General features: G+C 37.5%; 1 protein-coding gene and 1 long non-coding RNA gene across 2 annotated transcripts in view; both read left to right on the top strand.

Moving 5' to 3' along the window:
* Positions 1-747: 747 nt before the first annotated feature.
* The window catches only part of LOC148732046 (uncharacterized), a 28,017-nt gene continuing 13,230 nt past the window's right edge, over positions 748-15,534 (top strand). The window contains exon 1 of the long non-coding RNA XR_016000541.1: positions 748-1,119. This is a non-coding gene — a long non-coding RNA (uncharacterized LOC148732046). The remainder of the gene's footprint in view (positions 1,120-15,534) is intronic.
* Positions 3,916-14,105, top strand: LOC111321708 (homeobox protein orthopedia). Its single transcript, XM_022924670.2, has 3 exons — positions 3,916-4,440; positions 4,592-4,845; positions 11,262-14,105. The coding sequence occupies exons 1-3, from the start codon at positions 4,122-4,124 to the stop codon at positions 11,784-11,786; spliced, it is 1,098 nt and encodes a 365-aa protein (XP_022780405.2). The 5' UTR covers positions 3,916-4,121; the 3' UTR covers positions 11,787-14,105.

Genomic DNA, 15,534 nt, shown 5'->3' with positions numbered 1-15,534 from the left:
CACCATTACCATCACAAAAGATATTTTAAAATATTCGCCTAAAGTTTCTGTCTTGAGCCATTCACAAGTATAATTCTTACTAATAAAGACGTTGTTTTAGCTATGATTTCAACTGACATAGAGATTTCTTACCGATAAGAGTTCGTAACTAGTGACTTCATCGAAATCGAGTGTCGCAGCCCTGATCTTCTTTCCAAAAGTCACATAGCCATGCAGACGACTCGTTGTTTTGAAGGAAACAAAGTCAGATAACTGATCTCCACCGAATGCTTATCGCCACCTGAGTACTCTGTATTTACTTCAGGTTTAACAGTGTCTGTTTTACCACTAGTTCTGTATATCCATAAACGATAAAATGAAAAAAATAGACAAAAATTAGAGTTAGACATGTATATATCCGATGATTAACCGCGAAATGGATCTTGTTCAGTGTATTTTACAAAATTTGAGTCTATTAGGACCAAGGTTGATTTTAAGATTGTTATAATCAGTATTTCAACTAATTTTTGGAATCTTTTCAGCGTGCACAAGGTTGGTTAATAGACAAGAAATTTTGGGACATATTTTAACTTGCAGGTGACGAAAAACGCATCGTTGTATTCGTTTCCACACTATACCTTAGTGAGTCAGCCTTGTCTGATACAGATAAGAGAGTTTTTGCCAGCGAAGCAGCCAAATACATTTTGTGCTAGAAACCCAACGATGCTCTGAGATCTTCTTTACGAAAATTTAATTTATTTAACTCAATCATATAGGTTTCGTTTTTCCTCATCAACCATTCTATAAAAAAGTTTAGAGTGCACCGTGAAGTTTTTAAAAGAAATTGCTTAATGTGTATCAGACATATTGGTTTTTAAGGGTCCGAAAATGAATAGACTTCTGTAATGGTCGAATCAGTATGAACGATAAATTGAATTTATTAGAAGACAGAAATCTTGCCACCGAAAGCATTATTGCATTTAAGTTTCGCTGACAAGTGAAATGCTATCAATTTCACACAAAATAAAACATCCCGTTGGAAGTTCAAAGGCTTGTTCGATCTTCAAGACCGATAGAAAGGATTTCAAGAAAGACTTTCTTTTGTCATTCGAACATACGAGGTTGAGATCCAATATTCAGGTAAGTCAAACGACCTCCTAGAGTGAGCTACAGGATTTTCCGTTTGAAAACACTTGATCGTATTTGTAGAATATCCCAAATTTACTTCTGTATGTCCTTCGTAATCTTGGCGCAAAGATTTTTGCAGTCACTGTATTAAGGTTGAATGCCAACTTTATGGTAGGCGCAAGAAGATGAAGTAAAAGTGTTATTTTGGCGGGAAAGTAGCGGCGCGATTCTGCGCGTTTCGATCTCAAACAATCAAAATATCGAGGAGGAAAGGTCTCACTTGTTGTATACCTAGAAACGTCTTTTCTGTCTCTTCCGAGATTAATTATAATCCACTTGGGCGCTAAATATACAAAAAGTGTAAAGCCATGAGAACAACAAACACAAAGAGACCACGTTGCTAAACTGGAATGGGGGAAAATTACTTTCTAAGCTTCAATTTTTTCTCTTAATCCAAACCCTACTTTCTTGCTTCAGATTAAATTGTCAGTCAAAATTGCTAACTGCAGCATTTACACATACCAGAACCCTCTCATTTTAAATATCAAATTGTTTTCTCGTCAACAAAAGACACTTCATCATGTTTGTAATATTAAAACTACTGGTTTGAGGTCGGAACAATACATCGGAAATACTTAATAGCAGATTAAAGCGGTTGCAAGCAGTCGCAAAATATCACACAGAAATGCTTATGAGCAGGCAAATAAACCATCATCACGTATGGATCTTTGTACAGAGCGATTTGCACCAATTAACTCGCAACGATAGGCAGAATATCTCAAGGACCACAAGCCCATAGAGTAGAAGAAGTTCGGGAGTGGTTTTTGTTTTCTTAACAAAATAAGTAATTACATTAAAAAAGTCGTATTTTCATTGTCCAAAATACTCGTGATATCTTTAGCATTAAAAGTTCCTTTCTATTACCGTCCCTTGAAGCACGCGGTTTTATTATGTCCTTTGTACGCACACATTCTAATCAGTAAATTTCGTCGTAATTAATAATTAATCAAAGCCTCAACCCCAAATAAGTAACAAAAAATGAATATTTTCTCTTCAGTCAACGCTCCGGTCATAACACTTTAGGGAAAGAAAAAAAATTGAAATGCTTACAACCTCTGAACTAATTGAAACCTCTTTTAATTAAAGCCAAGTTGACTTGGTTTCGTGCTCAGCGATTGGTATTTAAAATTTGCTCGTTCCTCTCAAATACAAACCCGAGAACTTCCCTCTCGTTTACCAGAATTATTGCATTTTAACATTCACAAGAATCGATTTCTATCTTAGCTCGCGCCTTTGGAGAATTATTCCCAACTGGCCCCCATGAAGATGCAAAATGAAATCAATTTTATAATGGATCATATTTCAGCCGTTATGTTGGAACTTTCAGTATATTTGTAAACTTTTGCGCGTTCTACCTGTCCAAAACAGATTTTTAAAATTCACGAGAAACAAAATTAGACACATTATCTTATCTCTTTCGGATATCGTCTCGAATTTACAGATAAATTAGTTTTCTAAAGATTCATTTGGCGAATTAGTATAGGAGATTTCTATTTCTGCGCAAAGAAAAACAATGTAATGTTTATCATAGATTTCAATAAGCAAAGTGAAAGAAGTAATAAAACCATCAAAAGTCGCCAGCTCTCTCGTGATTGATGGAAAAAGTTCAACATTTTATGTTCCAAAGCGACATTTGTGGAATTCATTGGGGCTTTGGGAATAATAACTATGCAAAAATGTTAATGGCTCAATTTAGAAAATTTTATTAATTTTGTAGTAATCACCACAACGAATATTTGCAGCTGCCGGAGAGACCATCGCATTTTGTACTTTATGTTGTCACGCATAAAGCGAAAATCACTCACATTGAGCTCAGTTTGTTCAGGGATTTCCTCTCACACAAGGCAGTGTTATTGGTATCTCTTAAGCTTTTCTCCGGGCTATTAAACCCTGTGTGTGTTTGCAAGCAAAGTTGTCGTCCTTGATTAGGTCACTTCCTCTTCACTGCAAACGATGTGCGAACGTTTTTCAAAATTGTCTTAGAGGAACAATCAAATCAATACTTTTCGCTGATTAAGCTGCCAGTCGATATGTACGGCTGCAAATGTTAAAAAGAAAGTTTATTCTGAATGTCACGATTCCCCGCTAGGTAGGTGGCACGAGGTTAAATGCCACATAAAAAACCTTCAGTGATCGCACGCGGCCCCCGGTAATTATTTAAAAAGCATACGAAAATGTTAGTTTTCTTTCGAGAACAAAAGTCGTAAGCTAAACATGTTTGAGTAATTAGGGAAACGATGAAACAGTCATCTGTACTGAATGAATACAAAAGCGTTTGTCAAAGATCAAGGACTTTCTTTAGCACGGCACGAGTCATATTTTTGTACTTGGCTGGTAACACTATAGGATTCTTTTTAAGAGGGATGTGTGGGTAAACCTCCCGCAAGCTTCGTGGAAATATGCACGGAAGAGGATGTCGTCTAATCAATAAGTGCCTCGCCCCGAGCTATTACAACCTCGCAATCACGTACAATCCATGGGACACGAAAGAAAAAATAAATAGAAAATAAAAATATAGCATTAAATTCGACGCCAATATGTCGAACTTCATCCATCGTGCCCCACGAAAGCCTGGAGCCGGTGAAAGCAAGTGCTATCGATTTAATTAACAATTAATATTTTATTAATCACGTTAATGACGATTCAGTTTCGTCTAATCACGGCCTATTTGATCAATTATTTGAAAGCCAAAATACTTCATCACAAACAAATGCTCCTTAATTAAGAGAATTACAGTTCGCGCTACATGGCAGGGACCGCGCTGGAAGCAGACCAGAGAGCGAAACGCGCTTGAAAAACCGTCGTAATTACGCGCTGTCGAGTTCGGAACGCGCCGGGAGCCGATAGAAGATTGCGCACTGAAAGGCGAAAAAATTATATTACGGGCGCTTAATTTGCCATGCTCTCATGTTCAATTAGCACAATTAAATATTAATATAGAGTGATTTGCTTACATGCTTTCTGATCCGGTGGTGACACCTGACATAATTTTATTAGAAAATAGCGCCACGGCGCGCGCTGATTGGCCAGACGCGGCTATAGATATTAAATCCGAGGTAATAAGCACTCTACAAAGAAGACCGAAAGTTTGGCAGAATCGCAGAAGATTAGTAATGGAGCCAGCGACCGACGCGAACGGTCCAGTCAGAGGAGCAGCCATGGATCACCGCGAAGATCACTCTACAACTTCTTTGCTGGAATTAGTTCCAAGTCTGGAGCACTCGATCGTTGGAATACTCAATCATAACGGCGAGCTAAACGAGCAGGATTCAGGTAGGGGCTATATATATCTTGTTAGGGTAACAAATTTTCGAAAATTTTCTACTCATCATTCACATTAACCCAACTTTATAAAAAATAAATTTTCTAATGACTTGAGTGAGAGCTTCTTCTAATTTAATTCACTTGATGTCTGCCTCAACAGATAGCGCTAAGAACGGTTGTGTAGACGGAAAGAGCTCCCCGACAGAGCACAGGAAGATTGATACTGTTTCTCTTGATGATGAAGATAGAAAGGCTAGTGATAGCCAAGGCGTCAAACAGAAGCGCCATCGCACTCGTTTCACACCGGCTCAACTAAACGAGCTCGAGAGGTGTTTCGCTCGAACGCACTACCCAGACGTTTTCATGAGAGAAGACCTCGCCGCGCGCATTGGTCTGACCGAGTCGAGAGTTCAGGTACAAACCTTAAAAACCAGCTATTTATGATTAACTCGATATCAATGAGAGAAAAATAGCAGTTTAAGGATCTTTTGGTATAATGAAGTTTATGTAACGGTTTGTTTTGCGATGGAAAACAAAAACGCTCGTTTCGTATAAATAGCTCTTAATCTTTGCCACTTTTGCCTTCTAGCGAGCCTTGCACAGTACGCTGATCAGTTAGAGTTTAGTATCTGATTTCTGTTAAATGATAAAATCGTTTACGCCGCCACCAATTTTTTTCCGGCTATAATGATATATTTGTATACTTTTCCCCCTAATCACTTTCACACTGCGGAAAGACTTGTACAAACCTTTCACTACAAAGAAACTGTCTAAGGACTTAATGTCGGAGAACGCGCAATATTTGCGGGAAGAAATCAAATTTTATTGCTGTGAAGACGATTTATTATTTTTATCGCGAACACAACAAGAATTGCCTTTGTGGTATTAATTTGGTTTTTGTTTTGAGATACGCTTTACCGGCGGTCTCATGCGAAATAGAAATGGCACGTTCCTTGCGGCTAAATTTACTACAGATAACAATACTCCGTGTCAAAACATCTTTACGTTTAAAAGCCCTGTATTTATCCTACTGGACTCTTATTTTCCGAGATTTTAAACCGTTGGCGTGGCAGAAGAAGGCAGACCGCAGTTTTCTGAATGTACACAATGAATAGATTATTAAAAACACATTCAATAGCAATGGCCAAAATAAACCTATTGGAAATTCTAATGAGGAAGCATAAACGGAAAAGCTCTTTCTCGTGATTTTTAAAAGTTATCTAAGCTATTATGACTAAGGAGTGCAAGTGAATAATAGACATACAGAAAGGGAAACTATTATCTCGTAACAGTGTGTCGCAATTGTCAACCGAAGCGTGTTTACATCGGCCAGAAATAATTGCTTTTAAATTTTAACCAGAATGGAGAGTGTACTTTCGTTTCTTTGGCTCCGCCATCAAGTTAATTGGGAGCCTTCTTCTTCAGTGATCCAGATACTCTATTAGAGTGAAGAAGCTTGTCAAATTTCGGTTATCACAGATTCGTTATTAAACGATGGAAATTAGCTACAACTTGGCTCCAAACACCTGTTTCAATACATTTTGTGCTTTGATCGCAGACAGCTGAAATTCTTAGTGTAGTTTTGAAAAGTTCGTTCATGAAATCCTGCGTGGTTTTCGCTCATGAAAAGCGAATGTTGTTATCACCATTTGCGGTAAAGTCATCTTTGGTTCGGCTTTGTAAATAAAGACATATCTTTAGTAACCCAACAAAATACTTTCATGAACTGTTAAGGGAATCTACTTTTGTCCGACGTAAAATTGAAAAGTCACTGGTAAGGCATTAAATTCTCCCCTGGAGCTAATGGCAGGATGAATTGCTAGGCTTCGCGCTGTCTCTCTGAATCAACAACACAAACTTGCTCGTGTCGACCGAAAACTTTAAGAAAGACAATGCCCACTGAATTAGAGCGAACTTGTAGAGCTGGACCGAGGTTCGAATAGAAAAGCGTAATTTAAAAGACAAAGCAGACACCGGTGTTTTTGTACGTAATTAGAATAGCTGTAAGGCGGGCAGGCTCGGCTCTAGAGTAATTACGTTTTTCATTTCGTCAAGTTCTTGGCCGCGCTCTTATAAAAGAAAGCGAAGTTAAGAAGTGGATTACCTCAAAACCGCCTCAGTAATAAACCGGGCACGGCGACAAACCCTGTTTACTTAAAAAGAATATTTGACATGGTTTGCAATCCGCTAGTCAGCGCCATATTCTGCATAGAAGAATGTTGCCTTTACACAACAGTCACGGTATCAAAATGCAATCAGGATATTCTTTACAATTTGTGGTTCTTCAATTGACTTGCTCGACAAGAAGACTTCACTTCCGTTTCTTTCTCGCTGTTCTCAACCAACGCAGCGAGTAATGAAATTAAAGATAATCATTGGACATGCAGGGCCCGTATCGCTTTTGGTTATTCGCATTGTAGTAAACGATTGTTCTGAGAAACTAAGTGATTAGGAATACAAAGAAATCAGACTTTCCACCACGATTACATTATTTTCATGTCTTTCACGGCGAAAAACAAACCCACAGTCACTTAGAATGAATACGTACACGATGGTCTTTCCAATTTTTAGCAAGTTACATCAGAACTTTGCTGTACTGTAGAGGTTTTCTTTCAAGTCGTCTTAAAGGAATTCTATAATTAGGGTCTCATTTCACCTCATCAGTACCAAAATGTGAGGAAGTGATTAAAAGGAGTCTATGTTTGAACACGAATCATGTTAATGTATACATGTTATTGAGAAGAAATGGCTTCTTGTACTTTTTTGGTTATCAGATTGTTTCGAACAAATCGTGGCAAATTGAAAATATTAAGCAGCACCACGGGTGGCCAACCTTTAGGCGTGTCAGGCCAATGCATCGAGCTATCAGAGCGAGATAAATATGTTCGACCCTGACCTGACGAAAGAAAATACCAAAACAATCTTCTCAATTTCTCAGCGTCCGTGTACAAGTTAACGCTATCGCAAATTGCGAGGAAATGCGACCAAAATATTTAATGTAACTTAAAAATCAATTTCATTAAAACAACTGATGCCTGTACATTTCGCTTAAGTTCAACTTCTATTGACACAAAAAGTTTGTTCGCAAAAAGTTTATAGCAAAATTGCCCGCTGAAGTTGTGTTCAAGGGATTTAATGTGTTGCGACAAGTCAGACACGCGGCGGTATCGCACGCCCAGGCAATACTGAGTTATTTACCGGGATATTTTCTGAACCATTGTACAAAATATTCTATAGCGGTCGGCACATTGGCGGCACGGACCTCTGTTTGCTTTAGAGGTATCGATAGGTTACGCCGGGTTGATCAAAGTGCAAAATGAAAACATCAAGTCTTTTGTTTGTCTTTCTTTTTTCTGGCAAAATCGAAATCGCAAAAAGGAAAAAAATTGGACTAAGCCCCTATTCGTTGTCAAGGAGTGCAAATCCTTGAGTACCTCTATTTCTTAAACCAGTTGCTAAACTATAGTTTGTTACAGTCAATTAATTCGTCTTTAGTTTCATCAATAAGGACCTGAGAGCGGCGTATATCAAAGATTCGAGTTGGTGAGAAAGTGACCGACCCAGCCAGAAAGAAAGTTACTATATATTCAGTTGGGGTTATTAAAAAGAAGCACCCTTTGTCGGCAAGACACGGTATTCATTGTCACAAATCGATGGCAGAGGTAATCGTGAAAGTAATAAGAAATGGTCGAGATTTCAGTAAGGTGGGAAAAGTACAAAGTAGAAACATTGAAAAGACGACGATGAAAAGCATGTACACTTGCCTTTGCCTTAAGACTAGTGTTAGCTGATCCAGAACGACAGTATAGAAAACATTCTAGCGTTTTTCAGAGAAAGAGTCCAAAACATAAAGAATAAATATTGAATTTTTATTGGTGTATCTTATAATAGAAATATAAACTACAAGTTAACCAACAAAGAAAAGACCAAGTCAAATTCAGCCCCGGAGGGTAGAAATAATTCTTCAAATGTGAAAAATGTTGACGGAAGTTATATAAGAATAAGGGAAGTTTTCCCGCCATGTTTATTATAGCTTTCATGTTTTTTTCAAACTCTCAAAACAAATAATAAAGGAGGCTGCGTTTTGATTTTTTTCTCAAAATTTCTGAGTGAAATCTAACACGGGCAGCATATGCTTTAAGGTTCGTGCACAAGTAGGCGACGTGGTGTTACTTTTGTTAAATGGGAACGGGTACCAGCTTAATTCGGGACATTATCACAGCGTCAATCTTTGTCATGATAACAGTTTAAGTTTTACATTTTCCGCGTTGATAAGATTTTCTGAGAAAACTTTGATTTCCCCTATTCAAACAGCAGCTGCGAGCTCAAGAAATTATTTGAGGACTTTTGAAGAGGTTTGAGGGCTGGAACATAAAGAACCATCTGGTCTCGTTGGATCGTCGGCCCTTCCTTCGGGGTTTTTATCCCAACTACTTGATAAAGCAATACACTTAGAATGATAATTCTGTAACTGAGGTTAAGATCTGAGTTGTGTTCTACATGTGCTTATTTTGGTCTGTTCAAACAAAAGTATCATTTTAGTTTGTTAACTTGCGCTGACATTAATATTCTTTATCCTCAAATTGAAGCCTTGTTTAACTGATAGAAATAGTTAATATTCAACATGCTTTTTCGAATTCCTTAGTCATGTTTTTTTGTTTTAAAGGTAAGCAGTGTTTCCTTCTAATTCAAGTATTTTACTTTCCTATTTTTGCTGGTTAGGCCCAATACAAACTTTATCAAAATTAGCATTTTTCTTGTTTGTAGACAAAATTAAACAACCGAGATTTGTCGGCGAAATAAAAGCTAACTATACTTCTGTTTAAACCATATTGAACACAGGATGAAAAACACCATCTCTTTAGAAGATGTAATGGCTGAGAATTTATTCCTTACTGTTAGCATCCAACGTTTGTCTCAGGCTATTTATGGGCCAAAAAGATGGATCAATGTTTAGTTTGCTGAGATTCTCGAGGTTGTTAAATTTCAAGTGACTTCTCGCAAAATGCGAAATAATTGTGTGCAAATCGATATAATCATTTTCCGACAATGCCGCGAAGAAGATTAATTAAAAAATTCACCCATGTGTTTAAACAGCTTTATAGGCACAAATTTTGGCAGTCTTGGTTTCCTCTCCAAGGCAGAATTTTCTCGGAAAAGGAAACAGCAATTTGATTTTCGCTACCAGAGGTTAACCATCGTGAACAATTGCTTTATCCGCGTCATTCAGCTAACAATTAACAATCTCAATTTTACCTCGATTAGATCATTTCAAAAGGTGCAGTTTTCAGTCCTCGTTTTATTCAATTTTACTATTTTTCAAAAAATTTTCATGCGGAAAAATGTCTTCAATAATAAAGGGAGACGTTTCCATCACCTCTCTCTGGACTCGATTGCCACTTTCTTAAGACAAACGTTGTAAAGATTACGTTTTTCTCCCAAGAGATTTGGGAATTTATTTCTGATAAGTGCATCCTTAGCAAATGTTTTTTCTCATACACTATGGAAAAAGACCTGGCGGACTAAATTGAGATTTCATCTGGCGACGCTATCATGTTGGGTCAAGGAAGACTTCAATAGCTATAACCAATAACAAAAAGAGGCAAATGCAGATTTCTCCAAACATGAAATAGTTTTGACAGTTTTCATTAAATTTAGATTAGAGAATTTAATTGGCAACTATCAGTCAAGTCAATTGCAGAAATTAAAATTGTTATGTATATTAAAACAATACTGGTCACGAAAAGAAAAACAAAAACGAAACCAAGCAGTTATTCATTTGAGAAAAAAATCATCTAAATTGTTATGGTAATTTAATTAGCAAGTAGCGGGATCGACTCTGAAACGAAAGGCCCCTCTAATAGCTATATACACGAAATTGAAGATGGAAACATGGAAATGGATGAAAAAAAAATTTTAAACCCAAGTCTAAGGCTTGTAATGACCAACAAATCTTAAAGTATGAATATCGCAAATTATGGACTTCTTGCCAAAGCAGCTGGACAACGATTGAAAGGATAGTGCTTGCATCATAATTCTGTGAAAGACAGTTGCCTCGGCATCGCGTAAAGGCCGGTGCGATTTGTATGGTGAGGAACCGTGCGAATTCAACCTAACCAATATGTTTCTAAGCGGGCAAAGGCGACATTTGTAATGAAAGACAGGTGAATTTTTTTGATGAGTTTGAAGTACTCTTCACATTAACTTAAAGAAAAAGGCAAACTGTATACAGCTTATAACAACCCCAAAAGGAAAGAAGATAGTGAAAAGTAAAGAAGATTAACTTGGATTAAAAATAGCGATATTGAAAATTTAGGCGCACAGACCGCAAAAATCCCTTTCATAGAAGATTATCTCTTGATTCTTTCAGTGAATCATGCACAATTGCCTCGCCAACTTCAAGTAGTTATTTGAATTAGGCAAATAGCGACATTAACCTTTGCACATATTGACTTCTTCTTGAAAAGTTAACCTAACGGTTATCTTTGAAGGGCTTAAAGGCAACTTAAGAGTTCGCATCATTTAAAGCTTCAGTTCTTGACCGCCAAGGGACCAGGAATTTAGCTTTTTCTGAGCAATCATGGCATCATAAGTTGCTAGTTGCTGGCGCAATTAAAAAGATGTGTTTTACGCAAGAGAAAAAACTTTGTATAGGAGTAAAAATTAAGTGGAAATGGGTAAAATGTAAAGATGTTTAGATGATAAGTTTTCTGCATTGACACAATAGGAACTTTATCAAAAGGAAGACCCTGCACCTGCATAGCTCTCAGAAGATCTATAACTGATTACGACTGTGCTTAAATTGTAAACTCTATGTATTTGGTTTTCAGGTCTGGTTTCAAAATCGACGCGCTAAATGGAAGAAACGAAAGAAGACAGCTGCAATTCTTCGACCTCCTGCACCGATTCTTCCGTCTCACATGGCCCAGGCCTACAACCCCAGCCCCATTGGCGACTCCTTATGCACTTTCCACAATGATCACAGATGGCCCAGCACAATGGGCACGGCAATGCCAACGATGGCTCCAGTCACTACTCCTTCTCTTCCTCTCTCCCCACCGCATCATCCATTCGCACAGACTGGACATGAGGTTCTTCCACAGACATACTCACACCAGGGTTCTATGCCCAGATCACATTTGAGCATGTCCATCCAACAACAGGCCACCCCACCAGCCCAACAGACCTTTCAACAACCGTTTGGCGGGGCCAGGGAAATGCCCATTTCATCTTCGCCTTCTCTACAAGATATCCAATGCAGCATTCCCAATGGCGGAGAGTTGTGGCGTGGTTCAAGTATAGCTTCGTTACGGAGAAAAGCCTTGGAACACAAGGCGGCTTTTACGTATAGATAAGTAAAAGGTTCAGTACCTCCTCTACGATATTGACAGAATTACTGTCGCAATATTGAACCCTAAATTAGTACAAGGGACAAAAAGAGAATCACCGGACACTTCTTGTAACGTTTAGTTCAATATACCTACAATTAAGAAATTTCTAAAATATTTTAAATTACCACTTTCTTTATGTCGGGTTTGCCGAGAGAAATTCTCATCATGTTTCTTCATTTGCTTCTCAGACACAAGATCATCCAGTGAAAATATAGATATATAGAATGTTCTCGAAACTCTTTTTTCACCATATCATTTGCCAAAGAAGCGGAATCAAAATTCATAGCCAAGAAGAGCACGTAATGAAAGGGTCATTAACCTTGGACTGATGATTTAATTGTTGCAAAGACAAAAGTTCCTCCATCAAAATTATACAGAAAATATAGGAATGTTTAGATAGTTCCATATAGCACTAACTCGCTACTCTTTTCATTTCAACATTACTCAAAATCTTAGCATCGCATTTTTTTTGTTTTTTTGTGTCAGCCAAGCTCGCCAGTTTGTCAAGTTTTATCGCACAGAAACTTTGGAATGAGTGTGAATATTGCTTCAAATGCTAAACAAGGACGAAATTTTTTGAGGCCCTTTTACCCGTGAAATTGAACTTTGAATCACGGCTTCGCTCCGAAAAATGAAGATTCCATTCATACTGTCATTCCACCACAAAAATTTCAACGTAAATCGAACCATCGAAATTACAGACAAATGACTGAAAGTTTCAGCAAACATTTCAAATATTTCTCAAGAACTGTGAAGAGACCTACCTATCTGTGAAGAAATTTTTTTTCTCATAATCTTGAATTTACAGAGAGTACTGTAAAACTGTTACCAACTAAAACGTATGAGGTACAGACTAGACAAGGCTGGCTGGCAGGTGAGCCTCCAACCGGTCCAACACCACTGTGATAAATTTACGTTTGTTTATGGCTCACATGCTATAATAAATTCCCTTCAATTTTCCTTATATTGCAAATACCAAAAATTAATTCAAACCTCAACAAGAAAAGACACAGACAGGAGATACTTGTGTTCCCGATTCAATCAGTTCATTCTTTTATAATTATGTAATGTCATTTCATAGAGAGAAAAGAAACACTCACATGCTTCCAATTATGTTTTGGCTAAGACCCTGTATATAATGAAAGAACTATACTATTGATTATACTGTCGCTAAATATACATATAAATTTCCGCTGGAAACCCGTATGGTAGTATAATAGAAGGATTAAGGCATTTCTGAGGTAAAATAGTCAATCAACTGAGCCTTTCCACATCCTACAGACAACACTTCAACAGATTTCAACTTACAATAATTCAGCGCGATTTAGAAGAATTTTCTCGACACCCATTTAATTCGATAATTGCAGTTCTCATTTGACAAATGCAAGCTAGTTAATTTCCAAGGGCAACTTTTTTATGACTTTACTTAAAGGGACGCTTTTAGGGTTGAACTTTGATTCGATTTCCAGATGGAACTAAATCAATCTCACGAACAGCACAGTATATTCCATGCATATCCAGGCACCATAGTTACAACTTCAGGAAAAGCTATGTTAGCCAATTTTATATCTTTCTCATTTTCTTTATATCATTTTCATATCTTTCATACGTTAATCGCTCTCCCAACTAAAACAACTTCAACTGATGAGGAAGAAAGCTTTCGCTTTTATTTGAAAAAAAAAAAAAAACTGATCCACCAACATGACAAACCATTAAGAAAACTCTGCCTTGTCTCGGTTTGATGGAAGAAGGTATGTTCCATCCACGTATTCCAACCTATCCTTTGACTTGCTGCGTAACATCGCTACAAGCTTGACCTTTCAACTCTCTCTTTATCATCTTTGCGAACTTCATGGGATAAGTTGTGAAAATTTAAACCTGTGCTTAGGAGAGAATCGCTTTTAAAGTTGTTCATTTACAATTTGCACCTCAGTCGCATAAATTCTTCAAAAGCATAGTAACGAAGACAAAAGGAACATTTTCCCGCAACTACGTAAGAACAATAATAAATAAAGGTAAAGTGGCCAGAAAGTCATTAGGACGGGCACACAATTACAATAGATTATTTAATTGCTATTTAAGATAGTATAAACTATTTAAGTTCTTTCTGCCTGTGATAAAATCACGGTGCGTAGCTATTTTGGGATCAACATTTGCCTCGGGCAACATTTTGATTGACGACAGAGCGGGTCACCAAAGACTAAGAGCTTATCAGGAGAAATGGTCAATCCAGCGTGTAATTACTAAACGAAGTCCAATTTCAAATAAAGCTTTATGACCTGATGATTACTGGCTTTGTTTTAGGGCTTAATGTCAATCCCAAGAGATTTTTTCCAATTCTACAAAGCCTCTTGAATGAAACTGGGCAAACTATAACGCTGCCGCTTTGTAGCCATGAGACTCAAGTAATAACAAAATGCCGCTCCACGCCATTCCCTTCAGGGCAACACTAGCTTAAAAGGTTATACAAAGACGCCTATATTTCCCTCTTTCCACCGAAACCACGAGTTTCGCGCTGGATCCGGAATTGCCAAAGATAAATTGCCCATTGATGAAAGCTATTGTGATTACGTATGCATAAGGTCCCTTTCAATCCGGAGGTTTCTGTGTCGGAATATCGTAAAGGTTTCAATTTAAGGCCTCCCCGCTTATGTCTGCGGGTTTCTTTTAAAAGCCAATCTATTGAAACGTGTGCTTACAAAAATAGGCAATATCCGACTTTTCGAAACACCTATACCTACCGCACACGTCATTCTGATTTGAAAAGATTGTTTACCTTAAAATCTCCCAATCTAAACAAAATCCTCCAACCCAAATTTCAACCCTTCAATCAAAACACAAATCCAATGATACAATTATTTAGGAGAAGCAGTCCACACAAGACCACGTTTCTTATTGGCCTTAATTTTTTTTTAATAACTCCAGCGGCACGTTCAGCGGAACTTGCTCTCCGGTACAATGTATCGTTGAACTGTCAACTGAATGAACTCTTTGCCGAGAATCTTAATTATATTTGATTTTAATTTCCTCCAACTTTAAGGCCGCTACTGTAGCTACACCCTCATTCTTTGAAATATCTGCTTGCGAAAAAGGCACTGCGTACAATGAGCCACACAATAGTTAAATTTTCCAATTTAATAGAAAACGAGATTGTGTTTTGGCCTTTGTAATAAACAGCTAATAACGTAGTCGCGTTGAAGTTTTTGAAGCAAATATGTGATGGACAAAATAAATAAATAAATAAATAGAAAAAAAAACATGCACCAACACACAGATTTAAATTGTTTTTAAGGCTACCTTTTCAGAAGAAAATATAACATTTTTCGAAATGACCTCTTAAATCAATTCTAGAATCAAATCCTAAACGAAGCAGTCATCCCATTAGGAGAATCGGAGTGCTCCGAAATCGAATTACCTTTTGTAAAATTGTCATTATGCTGATTCATTTGGAGCTTTGCTCGCAGAGTCATGACCGGATTAGCATTTTCTTTTTAAGAAATATTACGCCTGATTTAAATTGAACTTGCTTTAATTTACTACACGTGTCAGGTCTGCTAAGCGCGTGCGCAGTTGACATGGCTACAGTGTCTCCTCGAAACCGTTAGCTTTACTTAGCGATTTCAATCCTACTGCCACCCCGGGATTACCAAGTCGTGCAATTAATAGTCACTAATTACACACATTAGGCTAAATTTCAGCTAATTTCTAGAGA

Source organism: Stylophora pistillata, chromosome 4 (assembly GCF_964205215.1).
Source record: "Stylophora pistillata chromosome 4, jaStyPist1.2, whole genome shotgun sequence".
In the NCBI taxonomy this organism is placed as follows: Eukaryota; Metazoa; Cnidaria; class Anthozoa; order Scleractinia; family Pocilloporidae; genus Stylophora; species Stylophora pistillata.
The sequence above is the reverse complement of the archived record's forward strand: the minus strand, read 5'-3'. Positions and strand labels throughout refer to the sequence as shown.